This window comes from Prionailurus bengalensis, chromosome A3 (genome assembly GCF_016509475.1).
Source record: "Prionailurus bengalensis isolate Pbe53 chromosome A3, Fcat_Pben_1.1_paternal_pri, whole genome shotgun sequence".
In the NCBI taxonomy this organism is placed as follows: Eukaryota; Metazoa; Chordata; class Mammalia; order Carnivora; family Felidae; genus Prionailurus; species Prionailurus bengalensis.
In genome coordinates this window covers 3,570,327-3,586,954 of record NC_057354.1, presented here as the reverse complement: position 1 = coordinate 3,586,954, position 16,628 = coordinate 3,570,327, and the positions used below count along the sequence as shown (strand labels likewise).

Sequence of the window (16,628 nt, the reverse complement as noted above, 5' to 3'; positions counted from 1 at the left end):
TCATGTTTCACTGAACCAGCAGTAGCAAAGTGAATTGCATTCTACTCTCATGAACTTAGCCAACATCAGTTACCACTGAATGGTTTCTGTAATTAATTAGCATGGGCTGCAGAGTTGATGTTTCTTAATGAATCTGACACAAAATTACAAGGCAAAATCATGCTGATATGACAAACTTACACTTCACTGAAGTCATTTCAATGAAACGAAGGTTATCTGAATCACAAGTTATGCTAAACTGTTTTATACATTTCCCAGGCTGTCAAAAATTAAAACAAGGAGTGACATCTCCATTCTCACACAAATTTACAGGAGTACGTTTTTTCCAAACTCCAGCTACAGGTTGAGCAGCATTTTTGGACACTGACAAAGTGCAAAGGACATTCCCATATTTCAAAACCCATTTAAATGTGCAATTGAGGGGCGTCTACCTAACCTTCAGTTGACAGTCATTCATCTGCATGCAATGACATTCTAAAAAGCAAATATTAAGAAAGGAATCTAATCTTCTACAAATGCTTTCCAAGTGATGAACACGCTCAATTAAAAATCATGCTCATGAACTGATATTTGGCATTATCTACATGAAGAGACAGTTTCTAATGCAATATACATAAAATCTCATTACAGATAAGCATAAAAAATGAACATTTGCAATGAATTCTGATAACAGCAAACACTAACTCTGAACCGTAATTAAGTGAAATGTCATCCCCTCAAGAGTACTATTCTCATTAGTTGACCTATTACAGAAACATTGTACTCAATTTTATAATATTTTGAATTGTATAAATAAAACATCTGTGGATATTTGTTTTCTTGTTATATAAGTGGCTATATAATATTCTCACTTTCTTTTTCTTGGTCCTAATATAAAGCTTATAATGTTTACTATCTGCCCCTTTACAGAACAAGGTTGTTGATCCCCAAATTAACTAGTAGATTCCTAATATTAGCACAATACTATGAGGATTGCAAAATTATACTAAAACTCTAATAGGAAATTATTGTTTTAATAGAAGTAAAATGCTTATTATACCTTCATCATTGATGTCATGTATGACCTGAAAAAAAAAGTGAATAATATTTAGTTTGTAATTTACTATCTTATAAGCCATTAAAAATAGTATTAAAATAACAGATCACATTGGAATTCACCATGTAATTATTTAACTTTTATTTATTAACTATTTAATTATATTAATCAGGATAAGTGCTTTAAACAATCTGAATAGAGTAATTAAATCAAGTCACTAGCCAATTTGTTAGTGACTTTTAGGCTCAGAACATATAGAACACAAATTGTTTTTTAAGTAAACAGACTTGTAAGATTAGTTAATCGATGTGATTTTTACCATCAAAAGATCAAGTAAGTCTTCTATCATATTTATAGCTGCCTCATCTTTTGAATTTCCTCGACTGAGAATAATCTCCTTGGATTTTTCAAACCAGGCAACCATGTAAAAAAAGAAATGTGCATATTAATTACTTTGAATTCAATTTTAATAATTTTAAGAATGTACTTATCTTTGCATAAACAGTAAACCTAGGAATAAAGAAACATCAAAAATAAAAATTCCAGTATTATATGAAAATAAGTTTATGTTTTTAAACATCTTTCTTGTTTTCATTTTTTGGTATCTCACCATATTTTTCCATTGTTTAGATGGGAACAGATGAACTAATCCTAATTCTAGGTAGACCACCTTTCTTTTCCCCTTCAAATACCTAGTTCAGGTACATTCATTAACAGATAAAAATAAATTATCATCATATATTAGATTATTTTGGCATTATCACTATTTGAAAAGTTTTAGTATTATTTTATTGAATTTTTAAAAATTTTTGTAACATTTTATTCATTTTTCAGAGACAGAAAGAGACAGAATGTGAGCAGGGGAGGGGCAGAGAGAGAGAGGGAGACACAGAATCCAGAGCAGGCTCCAGGCTCTGAGCTGTCAGCACAGAGCCCGACGCGGGGCTCGAACTCATGCACTGTGAGACCACGACCTGAGCCAAAATCAGATGCTTAACTAACTGAGCCACCCAGGCGCCCGTTAATGAATTTGTTTTAATGAATTATTTTATTTTAATGAATTCAGATATTTGAGTAGATATTACATCCCAGGTACTGTTCTCAGTGTTAGGTACACAGAAATGAACACCACAAATAAAAATCAATATCCCACATTCTAGCATGGGAAGTAGAAAATAATATAAAAAGAAAAACAAATAATGCTAGATAGTAAACAGATAAAATAAAGCATGCAAAGGCCTCAGGGAGTCTTGTGATCTCAAATTCACATGATTATCAAGGAGCCTATGTACAGAGTGTCCTTTTGATCTTCATCTTTGTAACACGTAGCACAGGTTATAGAAACATTTATTTTATCTAAAAGTTTTTTTTTTTTTTAATTTTTTTTTTTTTCAACGTTTATTTATTTTTGGGACAGAGAGAGACAGAGCATGAACGGGGGAGGGGCAGAGAGAGAGGGAGACACAGAATCAGAAACAGGCTCCAGGCTCTGAGCCATCAGCCCAGAGCCTGACGCGGGGCTCGAACTCACGGACCGCGAGATCGTGACCTGGCTGAAGTCGGATGCTTAACCGACTGCGCCACCCAGGCGCCCCTATCTAAAAGTTTTTATAAAGTTCTCAAATTTCTTTTCAACTGTTTGAGCTGTTAATTTTATTAAACGACACACCTTTAATCATACTCCCTCACATCAACATCACACATTTCGTACTTATCTTCTGGACTATTCCTTGTTTTATCATAGTTAAAAGTCCGGCTTGCCCCAATATACTGATATTTTTACCACATCTTCCAAAAGAAACAAAAATGGTTGAAACGGTTTGGATGTCCTTTTTATTAAGCTCCTGAAACAAAAGGATACATGTAAACATCTGTAAACACAAAACAGTACAGAATTGGCATTGTGCTAGGAGCTTTATAATCCTCACACATCCTGTAAGTTTGCCATTATCATAATGTCCATATTGCAAAGTACAAAAGTGTGGTTTAGGAGAGCACTAGGGTGGCCTAAAGACACCCAGCCAGTGAGTGACAAACTCAGTATAAAAATGCAGATTTGTATAAATTCCGGCAACTTTAGACTATGATGCAATGCATCAGTTCCCTTCCATTCTACAAAGCTCTACGTATGTAACTAATGGATAAAAGAAATTTTTACTCAATTTTTAGATTCACGATAACAAATCTCCTACTGGGGGAGACTGTCAATACTCACTTTCTCTCATGTATAAAAATACCTTACATATGATAAATCAAGTCCAAGGTTGTAGATAATTTTTGTTTATTTGTTTTATTTTTGAAAACACCAAGCTCTGGCCCATAACATGAAGGATATGCTGATGGCTTTTTAAAAAGTTGCTCAAACTTCAAACAGGTAGACTATTTTTCCCCAGTTTAGGTTACAGTTAATAATTATGGGATCACTATGTAAACATAGCTTTGTGTACGTTGTATTTAGAAAACAGCAGACCGATATGTTATTTGGGATTCCTCAGGCTTTTTTTGGTTTTTAATGAGCACTTACTGGGGCACCTGGGTGGCTCAGTCGGTTAAGTGTCTGACTTTGACTCAAGTCATGATCTCGTGGATCATGAGTTCAAGCCCCACATAGGGCTCTGTGCTGACAGCTCAGAGCCTGGAACCTGCTTCGGATTCTGTGTCTCCCTCTCTCTCTGCCCCTCTCCTGCCCATGCATGCTCTCTCTCTCTCTCTCTCTCTCTCAATAATAAATATTTTTAAAAATGAGCACTTATTTATATAACTATAACCGAATTTGCCAAAGCCTTTTTATTCATTTTTTCCAATGGAATATTTCTTCCTAGAAAGTAGAGTGCTATCTAATAATTTCAATAATCATTCAAAGAAAAGGAGTACTTACCCTGCATACAAGGTCATCCAACTTGTGTAAAAATTGCTTGCTGCATTTAATCTTTACATCTTCACAAACACCAATTTGTAAAAGTGTTTTTAAAGGTTTGAAATCATTTTTTCTTAAAGCATCATCAATGCATTTTTCCAACTGCTAGAGAAATATAGTTAATGGCACACATATTGAATCAAAACCAAAATTATCACCTTATGCAGTCTAGTCTTCACATGAAAATTCTCAACAGATCTTATGTCAATTCACCTTATTAAAAAAACACCTGTACACTATTAAGTTTGAAGTAACAGAGATCAAGTTTCTTTGATAATAGCCAAGATTCTATATAAAATATATATATTCTAGTAATTTTCCATTTCACATCCTTTAAAGTCATCAGTACGATGAATTAAAAAAAAAAAAAAAAAAAAAGACCCCAGGGCACCTGGGTGGCTCAGTCAGTTAAGAGTCGGACTTCAGTTCAGGTCATGATCTCACAGTTTATGCGTTTGAGCTCCATGTCGGGCTCTGTGCTGACAGCTTGGGAGTCTGGAGCCTGCTCTGGATTCTGTGTCTCCCTCTTTCTCTGCCCCTCCCCCGCTCACACACTCACTCTCCCTCTTTCTCTCTCCCCCCACCCCTCAAAAAATAAACATTAAAAAAAGTTTAGGATGTGCCCGGGTGGCTCAGTCAGTTGAGCGTCCGACTTCGGCTCTCAGGTCATGATCTTGCTGTCTGTGAGTTCAAGTCCCGCATTGGGCTCTGTGCTGACAGCTCGGAGCCTGGAGCCTGTTTCAGATTTTGTGTCTCCCTCTCTCTCTCTGTCCCTCCCCCACTCCTGCTCCGTCTCTCTGTCAAAAATAAACATTAAAAAAAATTTTTTTAAGTTTAAAACAAAGACCCTATTAATAAAAGAAGTGAAATAAACTATATAGTAACTAATACTTAACACCATGGAGAAAACCCTAACACATCTGACTATAAATTTCTTAATGAGGTTTAGTTTTTTAAAAATGCGTAAAGACAGACAAAAGCACTGTTTGGAAACCACAAGTCAATACAATTTAAGAATTCACTTAGTATCCTGTGCATTTTTTAACTTTTACAGAATCCACCATCCTTACTACTAAAGCATAAACCACTAATAAGGAATTTTTATACTACAATCTAAACCCCAGATGTGGTCGTAAACTACCTACACATTAAACACATACATTAAAACTTTTTACCTAAATGATAGTATCTTACAATTTTAAATCCTAACATAAAAATACCCAGGCACTGGCTATATATGCATCACTGTGTAATTCTTGTCAATGTAAAAGGTATATGTAAATAACCAGCATCTTTCATACCTCACAAGTTATAACAGGTTTTGAAAACAAATTTATCAAAAAAAATGAAAGAATAACATTTCATTTAAATTATTCTACTCTGGAGGGGCACCTGGGTGGCTCAATCGGTTAAGCATCCAACTTCAGCTCAGGTCATGATCTCACAGTTCATATGGGTTAAAGCCCTTCGTTGGGCTCTATGCTGACTGACAGCTCCGAGCCTGGAGCCTGCTTCAGATTCTGTGCCTCCCTCTCTCTCTCTGCCCCTCCCCAGCTTGCGCTTGCTCTCCCTCTCTCTCAAAAATAAATAATAGTAAAAAAATTTTTTAGTTAAAAAATGTTAAACTATTCTACTCTTGACCATTTCATAAAAAGAAGTAGGCTTTGTCTTTCCTAAAAATATAGCACTTAACACTTGTAAATAAACCAAAATGATTTTAGGAATTAAAATATTTCCTTTTGGTTTAGGACTACATACCTGGAGATCTGGTCTTATTGGCATTTTGATGTAATTTTAAAACAGCAAGACAAAACAAACACCTATAAAACAAAATATATGCTTTCAATACCTTATAATCTATTCTATATATGTTTATTTACAGTTCAAAAATCTTAACACACATAAATAAGCTTATACCAAAGGCAATAAATAATTTCTTCAAGTTCCTCACCATCTAAACATCAAATTACACATTTGAATTTGACTAAAGAAGTTTCTGGAAGAAAGCCTGAAGATCATTTATTCAAGCCTTCTCTTTTTGTAGATTACTTAAATAAATGTCCAAAGTCTTGCCGAAAGGTCACAAAACTAGTTAGTGAAAGAATACAAACCTGGACTTTCATGAGCAATTCCTGCTGTATGTGTTTCAACTTTGGGAACAAGAGGAAAACGAATCTTTAATTAATGTGTAAATGAAATTCAGTCTAGTAACCTAATACTCTTATAAGAAGGGGGGAATATCCCAGTACGTTACCAAAGAACAGGATATAAGAGAATAGACAAATACAGAATGAAGGGAATGAGGAAAAGAAAACCTAAGAACATTGTCCCTTCAAAGAAGAATGGAAAACAGGAATCAATCGGGTTACCCTGATTGATTCACAAAAGCATCTAACATTTTCAAATGTAATTTAGATGTCAGCTCTATAAAGGAAAAGAAATACCATCTTTCCTAGACATTATAAGTGGAACAATTTAAAAATAATCTGTACTTAAAGAGCTCTGTAACAGAAACACCAGGAAATCCACCATAGAGAGGCAATTAATTAATCCAAGGTGAATACAGGACCATGTATTCCTAAGAGAACGAGTGGCATTAGTCACAGTCTACTTTCTTGCACACGCTAGTAGAGAAATTTAAGTGCCAACAAGGGCACACATATCAGGCACGGAAAAGGCATGAGTAAAAAATCTCTTATAATTTCAAATTAACTCTAGGGGGAAATATCTGATCCTCAGAGAAACATTCGCTCCATGTTTATTAGGAGCCAAGTCTAATGATGTTTTTGCAGCACTGTGGTAAGTGGCAACAATTCAAAAGTACCCAGATAGGCGTTGGGAATGGGAGGGAGAGTGAAGAATGAATAAATAAAATGTGGTATATGATCATCAATTTTGTAAACGTAACAGATGAACCAGAATTGTAGATATCTGCAGTCAATTTTAAGTTAAATTAAAAAACAATGTTGCCAAATGATACATACTGTGTAATGGCATTTATGTAAAAAAAAGAAACACTGTCTTATGTATGATTATATCTCTAGGTGTAAGTATACACATATTTGCACACATGTTTGTGTGTATTTGTGTGTGTGGTAGGGGGAGATAGAGAAGGAGAGAGGTAGGGGGGAGAGAACGAGAAAGGGAGAGAGGTGGAGGGAGAGGGAGAGAGAGATAGATACCTGTACCATTTCAGGACAGTTGGAAAGTTAGCTTACTGGTGAGGAAGAGTAGTGAGTTCCACAGAAATGTAACTTGCTATTTGTCAGAGGCAGGCTTTACTTGTAATTTATGCTTACGTGACTTTTTAAAAGTACAATAAATTCTTGCCAAAATATAGGTAAGTGGAATCCAAAACATGGGAGATGTAAAATGCGGGTGGGGTTATAGTGAGGGGACAAAAATGACCGAGGCCAGCCTTGATAGTTAAGCAGGTGGGAAGTCTAGCTGTCTCCATCCAAACCTATTCAGGGGCCAGCTGTGATTTTGTCCCCCCTGGTTGTGCTTGTCTGCTCTGGCCTCTATTGTATACTAAAGGGGCAATTCTAGGTCTGTGGCTAGCTGGGAATTCCAATACACCAGCAAGGATTCCAAGATCTCTAAGTAGCTGGAAGTCATTTTGTCACTCTGCCTAACTCAGAGAGATATGACCCAGAAAATATTGGAAATGCAGGGACTCACTCTTTGCTTCCCCAATTCCAAAGAAGGGGTTTATCGATTTTCTATTTGGCTTAACTCTTTAATTCTCCCCAGGCCATCACAGAAGATAGAAATTTAGGTTGGTCCTGTCAGAGAAAGTTTTACTATACACTTCCAAGATTTTAGTACACCCCCCCCCCAACAGACTTGCTTCATATATAGAAAATAGTGGGGGAAAGACATGAAAAATATTATCTCAAACACAGGAGTAAAAAATAAGTACTGAAGGTCAACAACCAAATGGGGGTTAATGAGGAACAGCACTGCCTAGAGACCCTTAAGTATCCATTACTGCCACTATTATCATAAGCCTAAAGCTTAGGGGGGTGGCTCTCTGTATAAGGGACTATTCTTTGGGTAATATGATCCAGAATATCACAAGGAAATGAAATGATAAAATGTATACAAGAAAAAGTTGATATATGAAGGAGAGATGTAGATATTCCAGTATCTATTCAATAAGAATGCCAAAAATTATCTTAAAAAGACAGTGGGGGTGGTAACAGAATAACAGGCAAGAATTTCCCCAAAATAAACATACACGTCCATGAATTTAAGGAGTCCACTGAATCCCAAAGAAGACAAATTTTTAAAAGTACATCTATAAACGTTGTGAGGGTATTTCTGAATAATAAAAGAAAAAATCTTAAGTCACAAGAGCAAAAACAAAAGCATGCAAAAGAATAATATGATACCCTGTTTTCATAATACAATAAATTTAGACATCTGCTACAAAGATAGCTTTAAACTTCCCATCTATTTAGAAACTAAAATATGTGCATGTGAATAGTCCTCATGATATAAAAACAGAGAAATGAATAAGTATTTAGTGAATGAGAAAATGTGTGTATACAAAAAACTGTTAAGACTCAACCAAAGCAATATTTAAAGTGAAATTCATAGACTTGGGCCAATCTACTGAAAAGTGACAAACAGTAGTAGCCTAAAGTAACAGGGCCACAGGGCCTCCAGATGGTAAAGTTATTAAACACTTTACAGTAACTATAAGTACTGTGTACATAAGGATTATTTAAAAAGACTGGGAACTTTGGCAGAGAACTAGAAGCTGGGGTGGGGAGTAAGGAAGGCCACAGAAAATTTGAACAAGAACCACATAATTCTAGAGACAACAAAATAGTCAATAACAAAATTATTTAGAACAAAATAAATAGAAAGACACACAGATGAATGAAAATTACAGAAATGGGAGCCATATCAGAAAAAAATATCTACAAAGAAACAAAGATACACAAAAATATGGGGAGGGAGACTAGAAGACAGAACAACACAGAGGGTAAATAATAAAGCCCTATGTATCTGTAAATGAAATCCCTGGGAGATAGTGAATGGGGCAGAGGCAATAGCTAAAAAATGATGACTGAGAATTTCCCGAAACTAATAAAAGACATCACTATTGATTCAAAAAGCCCTATGAACCCCAGAAGGAAAAAGAAAAACTATACCCAAGTGTACCACAGAAGACTGCTAACAATCAAATACAAAAACATTAAAAGCTGCCAGAGACTAAAAAAAGACAGCTTACTTTTAAGTAGCCTGATAAGACTGATAGCCGACCAACAGAAACCATGAAAGCCAGAAGGCTTAGAACAGTATCTTCTTTAAAGTGCCTAGGAGGCGTCTGGGTGGCTCAGTCAGTTGAGCATCTGACTTCAGCTCAGATCGTGATCTCGCAATTTGTGGGTTCGAGCCCACCACGTTGGGCTAGCTGCTATCAGCGAAGAGCCCACCTCAGATCCTCTGAACCCCTCTCTCTCGGCCGTTCCCCCATTCATTCACACTCTCTCAAACAAAAAAAAAAATTTAAAGTGTCTAAAGATCAGACTTAACCTACACATTAGACCAGATGGACCTAACAGATTCATACAGAACATTTCTTCCAACAGCAGCAGGATACACATTCTTCTCAAGTGCACATGGAACACTCTCCAGCATAAGTCATATGTTAGGCCACAAAACAAGTCTTACGAAATTTTAAAAAATGTAAATCATATCAAGCATATTTTCCAACCACAATGATATGAAACTAAAAATCAATTACAAGAGGGGCGCCTGGATGGCTCAGTCAGTTGAGCATCCAACTTCAACTTAGGTCAGGATCTTGTGGTTCGTGGGTTCAAGCCCCGCATCAGGCTCTGTGCTAACAGCTTGGAGCCTGGAGCCTGGAGCCTGCTTTGGATTCTGTGTCTCCCTCTGTCTCTGCCTCTCCCCCACTCATGCTCTGTCTCTCCCTGTCTCTCTCTCTCTCTCGCTCTCTCAAAAATAAACATTTAAAAAAGTCAATTATGAGAAGAAAACCAAAAAAAAAAAAAAAAAAACCAAACCCACAATTATGTGGAGATGCTTCTGAACATGTTTCTGAACAGCCAACAAAATCAAAGGAGAAATTAAAAAAAAAACCTTGAGACAAATGAAATGGAAAAACAACAAAACAAAAATTATGGAACACAGCAAAAACAATTATTAAAAATATTTCTTTATTTTGAGATGAGGGAGAGGGCAGCGAGAGGGAGAGAGAGAATCTCAAGTAGGCTCTAAGCCTGACCTGGGGCTCAATCCCACAACCCTGGTATCATGACCCGAGTCAAAATCAAGAATCAACTGAGCCACCCAGGTGCCCCATTTTTAAAAATGTTTGCAAAAACAGTTTTAAAAGATAAGGTTACACTGAAAAACACTTACAGTAAAAGAAAAAAAGATCTTAAATAAACAACTTAAACTTACACCTCAAAGAACTAGAAAAAGGAGAAAAAACTAAGCCCAAAGATAGTAGAAGGAAAGAAAGAACAAAGATCAGCGTGGAAATGAAGGACACAGAGACTTAAAACACAATAGATCAATGAAAATAAGAGCTGGATTTTTGAAAAGATAAATAGACAAACCTTTAGCTAGAGTTCCCAAGGGGAAAAAAAGAGGACTCAAGTAAAATTATAAATGAAAGATACATTACAATTGATATCACAGAAATGTAAAAAAATCATAAGACATTAACAATTACATGTCAATAAATTGGACAACCTAGAAGAAATGAAACCTAGAAGAAACATACAATCTAGAAAAATACAAGACTGAATTGTGAAGAAATTCAAAATCTCAACAGATCAATCACTAGTAAGGAGACTGAATCCGTAAGTAAAAGCGTCCCAACAGGGGGGCCTGGGTGGCTCAGTCAGTTGAGTGTCAGACTCCAGCTCAGGTCATGATCTTGTGGTTTGTGGGTTTGAGCCCCTCTTTGGGCTCTGTGCTGACAGCTCAGAGCTTGGAGCCTGTTTCAGATACTGTGTCTCCCTCTCTCTCTGCCCATCCCCCACTCATGTTCTATCTCTCAAAAATAAACAAAATGTTAAAAAAAAAATTGAGGAAAAAAAACAAAAACAAAACAACTCCCAACAAAGGAAAGTCCAGGGCAAGAGGCTTCACTGGCAAATTCTACCAAACATTTAGAGAAGAACTAACACCAATCCTTCTCAACCTCTTCCCAAAAACAGAAGAGGAAGGTACACTTCCAATTATGAGTTAGCATTCTCTTGATACCAAAGCCAGACAAGGACACTACAAGAAATTACAAAGTACCGAAAGAAGAAACTACAAACACAAATTCTACAGCCAGCAAAAATACTACTCAAAATTAAAGGGAAGAGGTTTAGAGGAAACATACCTCAACATAATAAAGACTCCTACAAGGAAAATGCACAGCTAACCTCATACTCGATGGTGAAAAACTGAGAGCTTTTCCCTTAATGTCAGGAACAAGACAAGGATGTCCACTCACACCACTTTTATTCAACACAGTACTGGAAGTCCTAGCCACAGCAATCAGACAAGAAAAAGAATAAAAGGCATTCAAATTGGCAAAGAAGTAAAACTCTCATTATTTGCATATGACACGGTAGTATATATAGAACACTCTGAAGACTCAACCTAAAACTACTAGAACTGATAAATGAATTCAGTAAGGTCGCAGGATACAAAATCAAAATACAGAATTCTGTTGCATTTCTACACACTAATAACAAAGTAGCGGGAGAGAAATTTAGAAAACAATTCCATTTACAATTGCACCAAAAATAATAAACACCTAGGAATAAACTTAAACAAGGAGGTAAAAGACCTGTACTCTGAAAACTATAAAACACTGATGAAAGAAATTGAAGACAGACACAAATAAATGGAATAATACTGGGATAGGGAGAGCAAATATTATTAAAATGTCCTTACTATTCAAAGTCATCTCCAGATTTAATACAATCCCTGTCAAAATACCAAGAACGCTCTTCACAGAACTAGAAAAAATAATCCTAAAATGTGATTGAACCATAATCACCCCAAATAGCCAAATCAATCTTGAAAAAGAAGAAAAATGGAGGTATCACAATCCCAGATTTCAAAGCATACTAAAGCTGTAAAAGAGAAGTCAAAATTGTATGGTACTGGCACACAGACACATGGATCAATAGAACAAAACAGAAAACCCAGAAATAGGGGTGCCTGGGTGGCTCAGTTGGTGGAATGTCCCACTATTGGTTTTGTTTGGCTCAGGTCATGATCTCACAGTAGTGAGATTAAGCCCCATGTCTGGCTTTGCACTGAGCATGGAGCCTGCTTGCAATTCTCTCTCCTTCTCTCTCTGCCCCTCCCCTGCTTGTGTGCACTCTGTCTCCCCACTAAAAAAAAAAAAATTAATTAAAAAAAAAAAGCCCAGAAATAAACCTACAATTAAATGGTCAATTAGTCTTTGACAAAGGAGGTAAGAATATGCAATGTGAAAAAGACCGGCTCTTCAACAAATGGTTCTGGGAAAACTGGACACCTACATGCAAAAGAATGAAACTGGACCACTTTCTTATACCATACACAAATATAAATTCAAAAATGGATTAAAGATCTAAATGTGAAATATGAAACCATAAAAATACTAAAAAGAGCACAGGCAGTAATTTCCCTGAAATTAGTCATAGCAACATTTTTCCAGATAGGTCTCCTAAGCCATGGAAAACAAAATAAAAAATAAACTACTGGGACCGCATGAAAATAAAAGGCCTGCACAGCAAAGAAAACAATCAACAAAACAAAAAGATAACCTACTGGACGGGAGAAAGGTATTTGCAAATGATATTATCTGATAAGGGGTTAGTATCCAAAATATATAAAGAACTTATACAACATCAAAAACACAATCCAGTCAAAAAATGAGCAGAAGACATGAATATAGACATTTCTCCAAAGAAGACCTACAAGTCGCCAACAGACACATTGAAAAGATGCTCAACATCATTCATCTTTGGGAAATGCAAATCAAAACCACCATGAGATATAACCTTACACCTGTCAGAATGGTGAAAATCGACAACACAAGAAACGACAAGTTTTGGCAAGGATGTGGAGAAAAAGGAACCTTCCTGCAGTGTTGATCAGAATGCAAACTGGTGCAGCCAGCGTGGAAAACAGTTCCTCAAAAAAGTAAAAATCAGGGTGCCTGGATGGCTCAGTCAGTTGAACACCCAACTTTTGGTTTCAGCTCAGGTCATGATCCCAGGGTTGTGGGATTCAGCCCCACGTTAAGCTCCACGCTGAGCATTGTTTGCAATTCTTTTTTTCTCTTTCTCTCTCTCTCCATCCCTCTCCCCCATTCACCCACTCTCTCTCTCCCTTAAGAAAAAAGAAAGAAAGAAAGAAAGAAAAAATAGAACTACCATATGATCCAGTAATTCCAATGCTGGGTAATTACCCAGAGTACGAAAACACTAATTCGAAAAGATCTATGTACTCCTGTGTTTACCGCAGGATTATTTATAGTAGGAAAATTATGGAAAAAGCCCAAGTGACCATGGATAGATGAACAGATACAGAAGATGTGGTATATATACACATGTATGTATGTGTGTATGTATATATGTACATACATATGTATGTAGTAGAATATTACTCAGCCATAAAAAAAATGAAATCTTGCCACTTGCAACAATATGGATGGATCTAGAAGGTATAATGCTAAGTGATGTAAGTCAGAGAAAGACCAATACCATATGATTTCAGTCATATATGGAATTTAAGGAACAAAACAAACAAAGGAAAAAAGAGACAAAAAACAGACTCTTAAATATGGAGAACAAACTAGTGGTTACCAGAGGGAAGGAGAGTGGTGGGATGGGTGAAACAGGTAAAGGGGATCAAGAGTACACATATTGTGGTGAACACTGAGTAACATAGAGAATTGTTGAATCCCTATATTTATGCCTGAAACCAATGCAACCTTGCACATTAGTTATACTGGAATTTAAAAAATTTTAAATAAGATAAAATATAAAATTAAAGGGAAGAATAATCTTTTTTGATGGTAAAACATATTACAAAGTCACAATTACCAAACAAAAAAACAACAGTGTTAAGAATAGGAAACAAATGGACCAATAAAACAAAACAGAATGCAAATACACACCCCATGCATATATTGTAAGTTCATGTATACATGACGCTTCATAAATCAGAGGGAAAAGGTAAACTAGTTGATAACTGGTTATTAGGAAAACTGACTTACCACGTGAAAACAAATTAGACCTCTATCTCCCACCATTCACAAAAATAAAGTCTAGATGAATTAACTATCCAATGTAGTAAGTGTTTAAAAACTACTAGAAGGAATACATACAGGAGAATATCCCAATGACCTTGAAATACAGAGGCATCTAAGACACAAAAAGTATAAAGCATAAAAATAGGAGCTTTTTGTACATCATTGTCTCTCTCTTACACACACACACAATTTTATTAAGGAGCACACAGGAATCTCTATTCATTCAGAATCCAGAACTGGCCCAGCAAGTCCTAGAACCACGAACACATTAATTCTTGTAATTCACCACCTTCAGGCCCCAGAGAAACACTTTCCTTGCCTACGCCCTTGGAAGAAGGGGACTTTAGTTAATTACACTATTCTGTTTATTTTATATACGTTAGAATCTTCTATTTTAAAAGTTTAAAGGCGTGGGGGGAGGCTAAAACAATGCTGGGAAGGTTGCAGGTTGTGCTGACACTGACACTTTTGTTTCTGCTTTAGAATGGAGGTAGAATTTGAGAAACCTAAGTGCTCAAGTATGAGAAAAGACATTAATTCACTGTCAAATCCTTCTGTTAGCAGAACAAGAATACAGCTGATTCTTGCATAATGAAGAACTGATCCTTAACAGTGCCAAATGCCCATTTTCTTGCTTTTCTTTGCATTTCAGCTTGTGGCTCTACAAGTACCAGCAACTCAGTGCACAGCTGCGCATGGTGACTGAGGAACATCTTGTAGTTCTAAGCGATTCATAGTATTCTTTAATTTGTACACATGTAAATCCAGACATAAATTGCATAAGCATAATATGGATCCTATCATAGCAGAGGGCAAGTAAACACTAGAATGATGACTAAGTTTATGTTTATAAAAAATTTAGTAAGATTCAATTATTCAAAAATAATTTCATCATTATTAAAAGAATTTTAAGATTAATGTTCATTAATAATTTGTATTTTGGGGCGCCTGGGTGGCGCAGTCGGTTAAGCGTCCGACTTCAGCCAGGTCACGATCTCGCGGTCCGAGAGTTCGAGCCCCGCGTCAGGCTCTGGGCTGATGGCTCAGAGCCTGGAGCCTGTTTCCGATTCTGTGTCTCCCTCTCTCTCTGCCCCTCCCCCGTTCATGCTCTGTCTCTCTCTGTCGCAAAAATAAATAAACGTTGAAAAAAAATTAAAAAAAAATAATTTGTATTTTACCTTAATCTTAAGAGAATTTTAATATTTCAAACATTTTTAAGGAAAAATATTTTTATACTATGTCATGTTCTTATGAAAATATTCTCAAATTAGATTTTGAAAGCAATTACATATTGTTTCAATCCTTAAATCATACCGTCCATAATAAAACACAAAAGTAAAAGTCTTGATTGTAAACACATTGGTGATTTATCCAAAATTAAAAATTATGGCATATATAACTTCTGACTTACATAGATCGATATTTTATTACCTATCCAAAATTCACCAGTCCATCACCAAAGATTCAGTTAATCTTTGATATTTTGCCAACATTCAATCATAAAAATAATAGCTTTACACATATTTGTCTATTTTATTGCGATGAAGGTATGTCTGTAAAACTGAAGACTAGAACATTTTATTTAACATTTGAAAACTTGGTTAAAAAGTTTAAATACTTAAAATATATTTTAGGGACATCAATTTGTACTCTTTTCCTAGGGCCAGCAACTTTGGGGGCAGGCGTGCCTACGTCCTTATTGCTTTTCTGCCTCCACAAATAAAACAATTTGGATTTGAATCTAAAATGTACTTTACGAAGTACTCTTGAGACGTGAAATACAGCAAAAATCACTTATGGCCAAGAGGCTCAAAAATGCTAACAAGATGGTTTAGTTCCTAGACTACCTTCCTGCAAGATGTCAGCCAAGGAAAACTGATTAGTATCTCCGCAGGTCGATTGAAAGTGAGAAAACTAAACAATCCGGTGACCTGTCCCTCCGTCGCAAGGCCGAATGCCTACTGGCCTCAAGAGAGCCAACAACTGAGTACCGTTCGTTAAACAAGCCAGACATTTGCAGCTGAGCGATTAAGGCCGACTCTAGAAGGAAACAAAGGGGATACACTCCACTGCCAGAACGAGTGACCCCCTCCTACAATATCCTTCCGAGGTACCACGCAACAGAACCGGAACACCAAGAGGACGTAAGAAACCCGGCGCAGAACACTTTTCACAGAGAGTGTGGGGCTGTGTGTCCAAGCAGGCTTTGAGCCCCGGTCCACTTAGGGGCAAGACAGAACCAGTGAGGTGATGAATGCGAACACGCAGGCGGATGAGGACGGCGGTTTGAGAAACAGGAGGGGCGCGTACTTTCCCCGCAAAGCCGAACAGACGCTTAGCAGCCTGGGATCAACACAAGGTCCCCTCCAGCACCGGCCCGACGG

General features: G+C 36.6%; 1 protein-coding gene across 3 annotated transcripts in view; it reads right to left on the bottom strand.

Moving 5' to 3' along the window:
* SYCP2 (synaptonemal complex protein 2) overlaps nt 1-16,628 on the bottom strand; it is a 79,857-nt gene that overhangs the window by 61,784 nt on the left and 1,445 nt on the right. For all 3 annotated transcript variants that reach the window (XM_043553549.1, XM_043553548.1, XM_043553550.1), the window contains exons 2-6: nt 5,712-5,773; nt 3,915-4,058; nt 2,752-2,880; nt 1,356-1,460; nt 1,040-1,064 (exon numbers count right to left, since the gene is read on the bottom strand). In XM_043553549.1, the coding sequence (XP_043409484.1) occupies nt 1,040-1,064; nt 1,356-1,460; nt 2,752-2,880; nt 3,915-4,058; nt 5,712-5,735 (427 nt within the window). In that variant the 5' untranslated portion in view covers nt 5,736-5,773. The remainder of the gene's footprint in view (nt 1-1,039; nt 1,065-1,355; nt 1,461-2,751; nt 2,881-3,914; nt 4,059-5,711; nt 5,774-16,628) is intronic.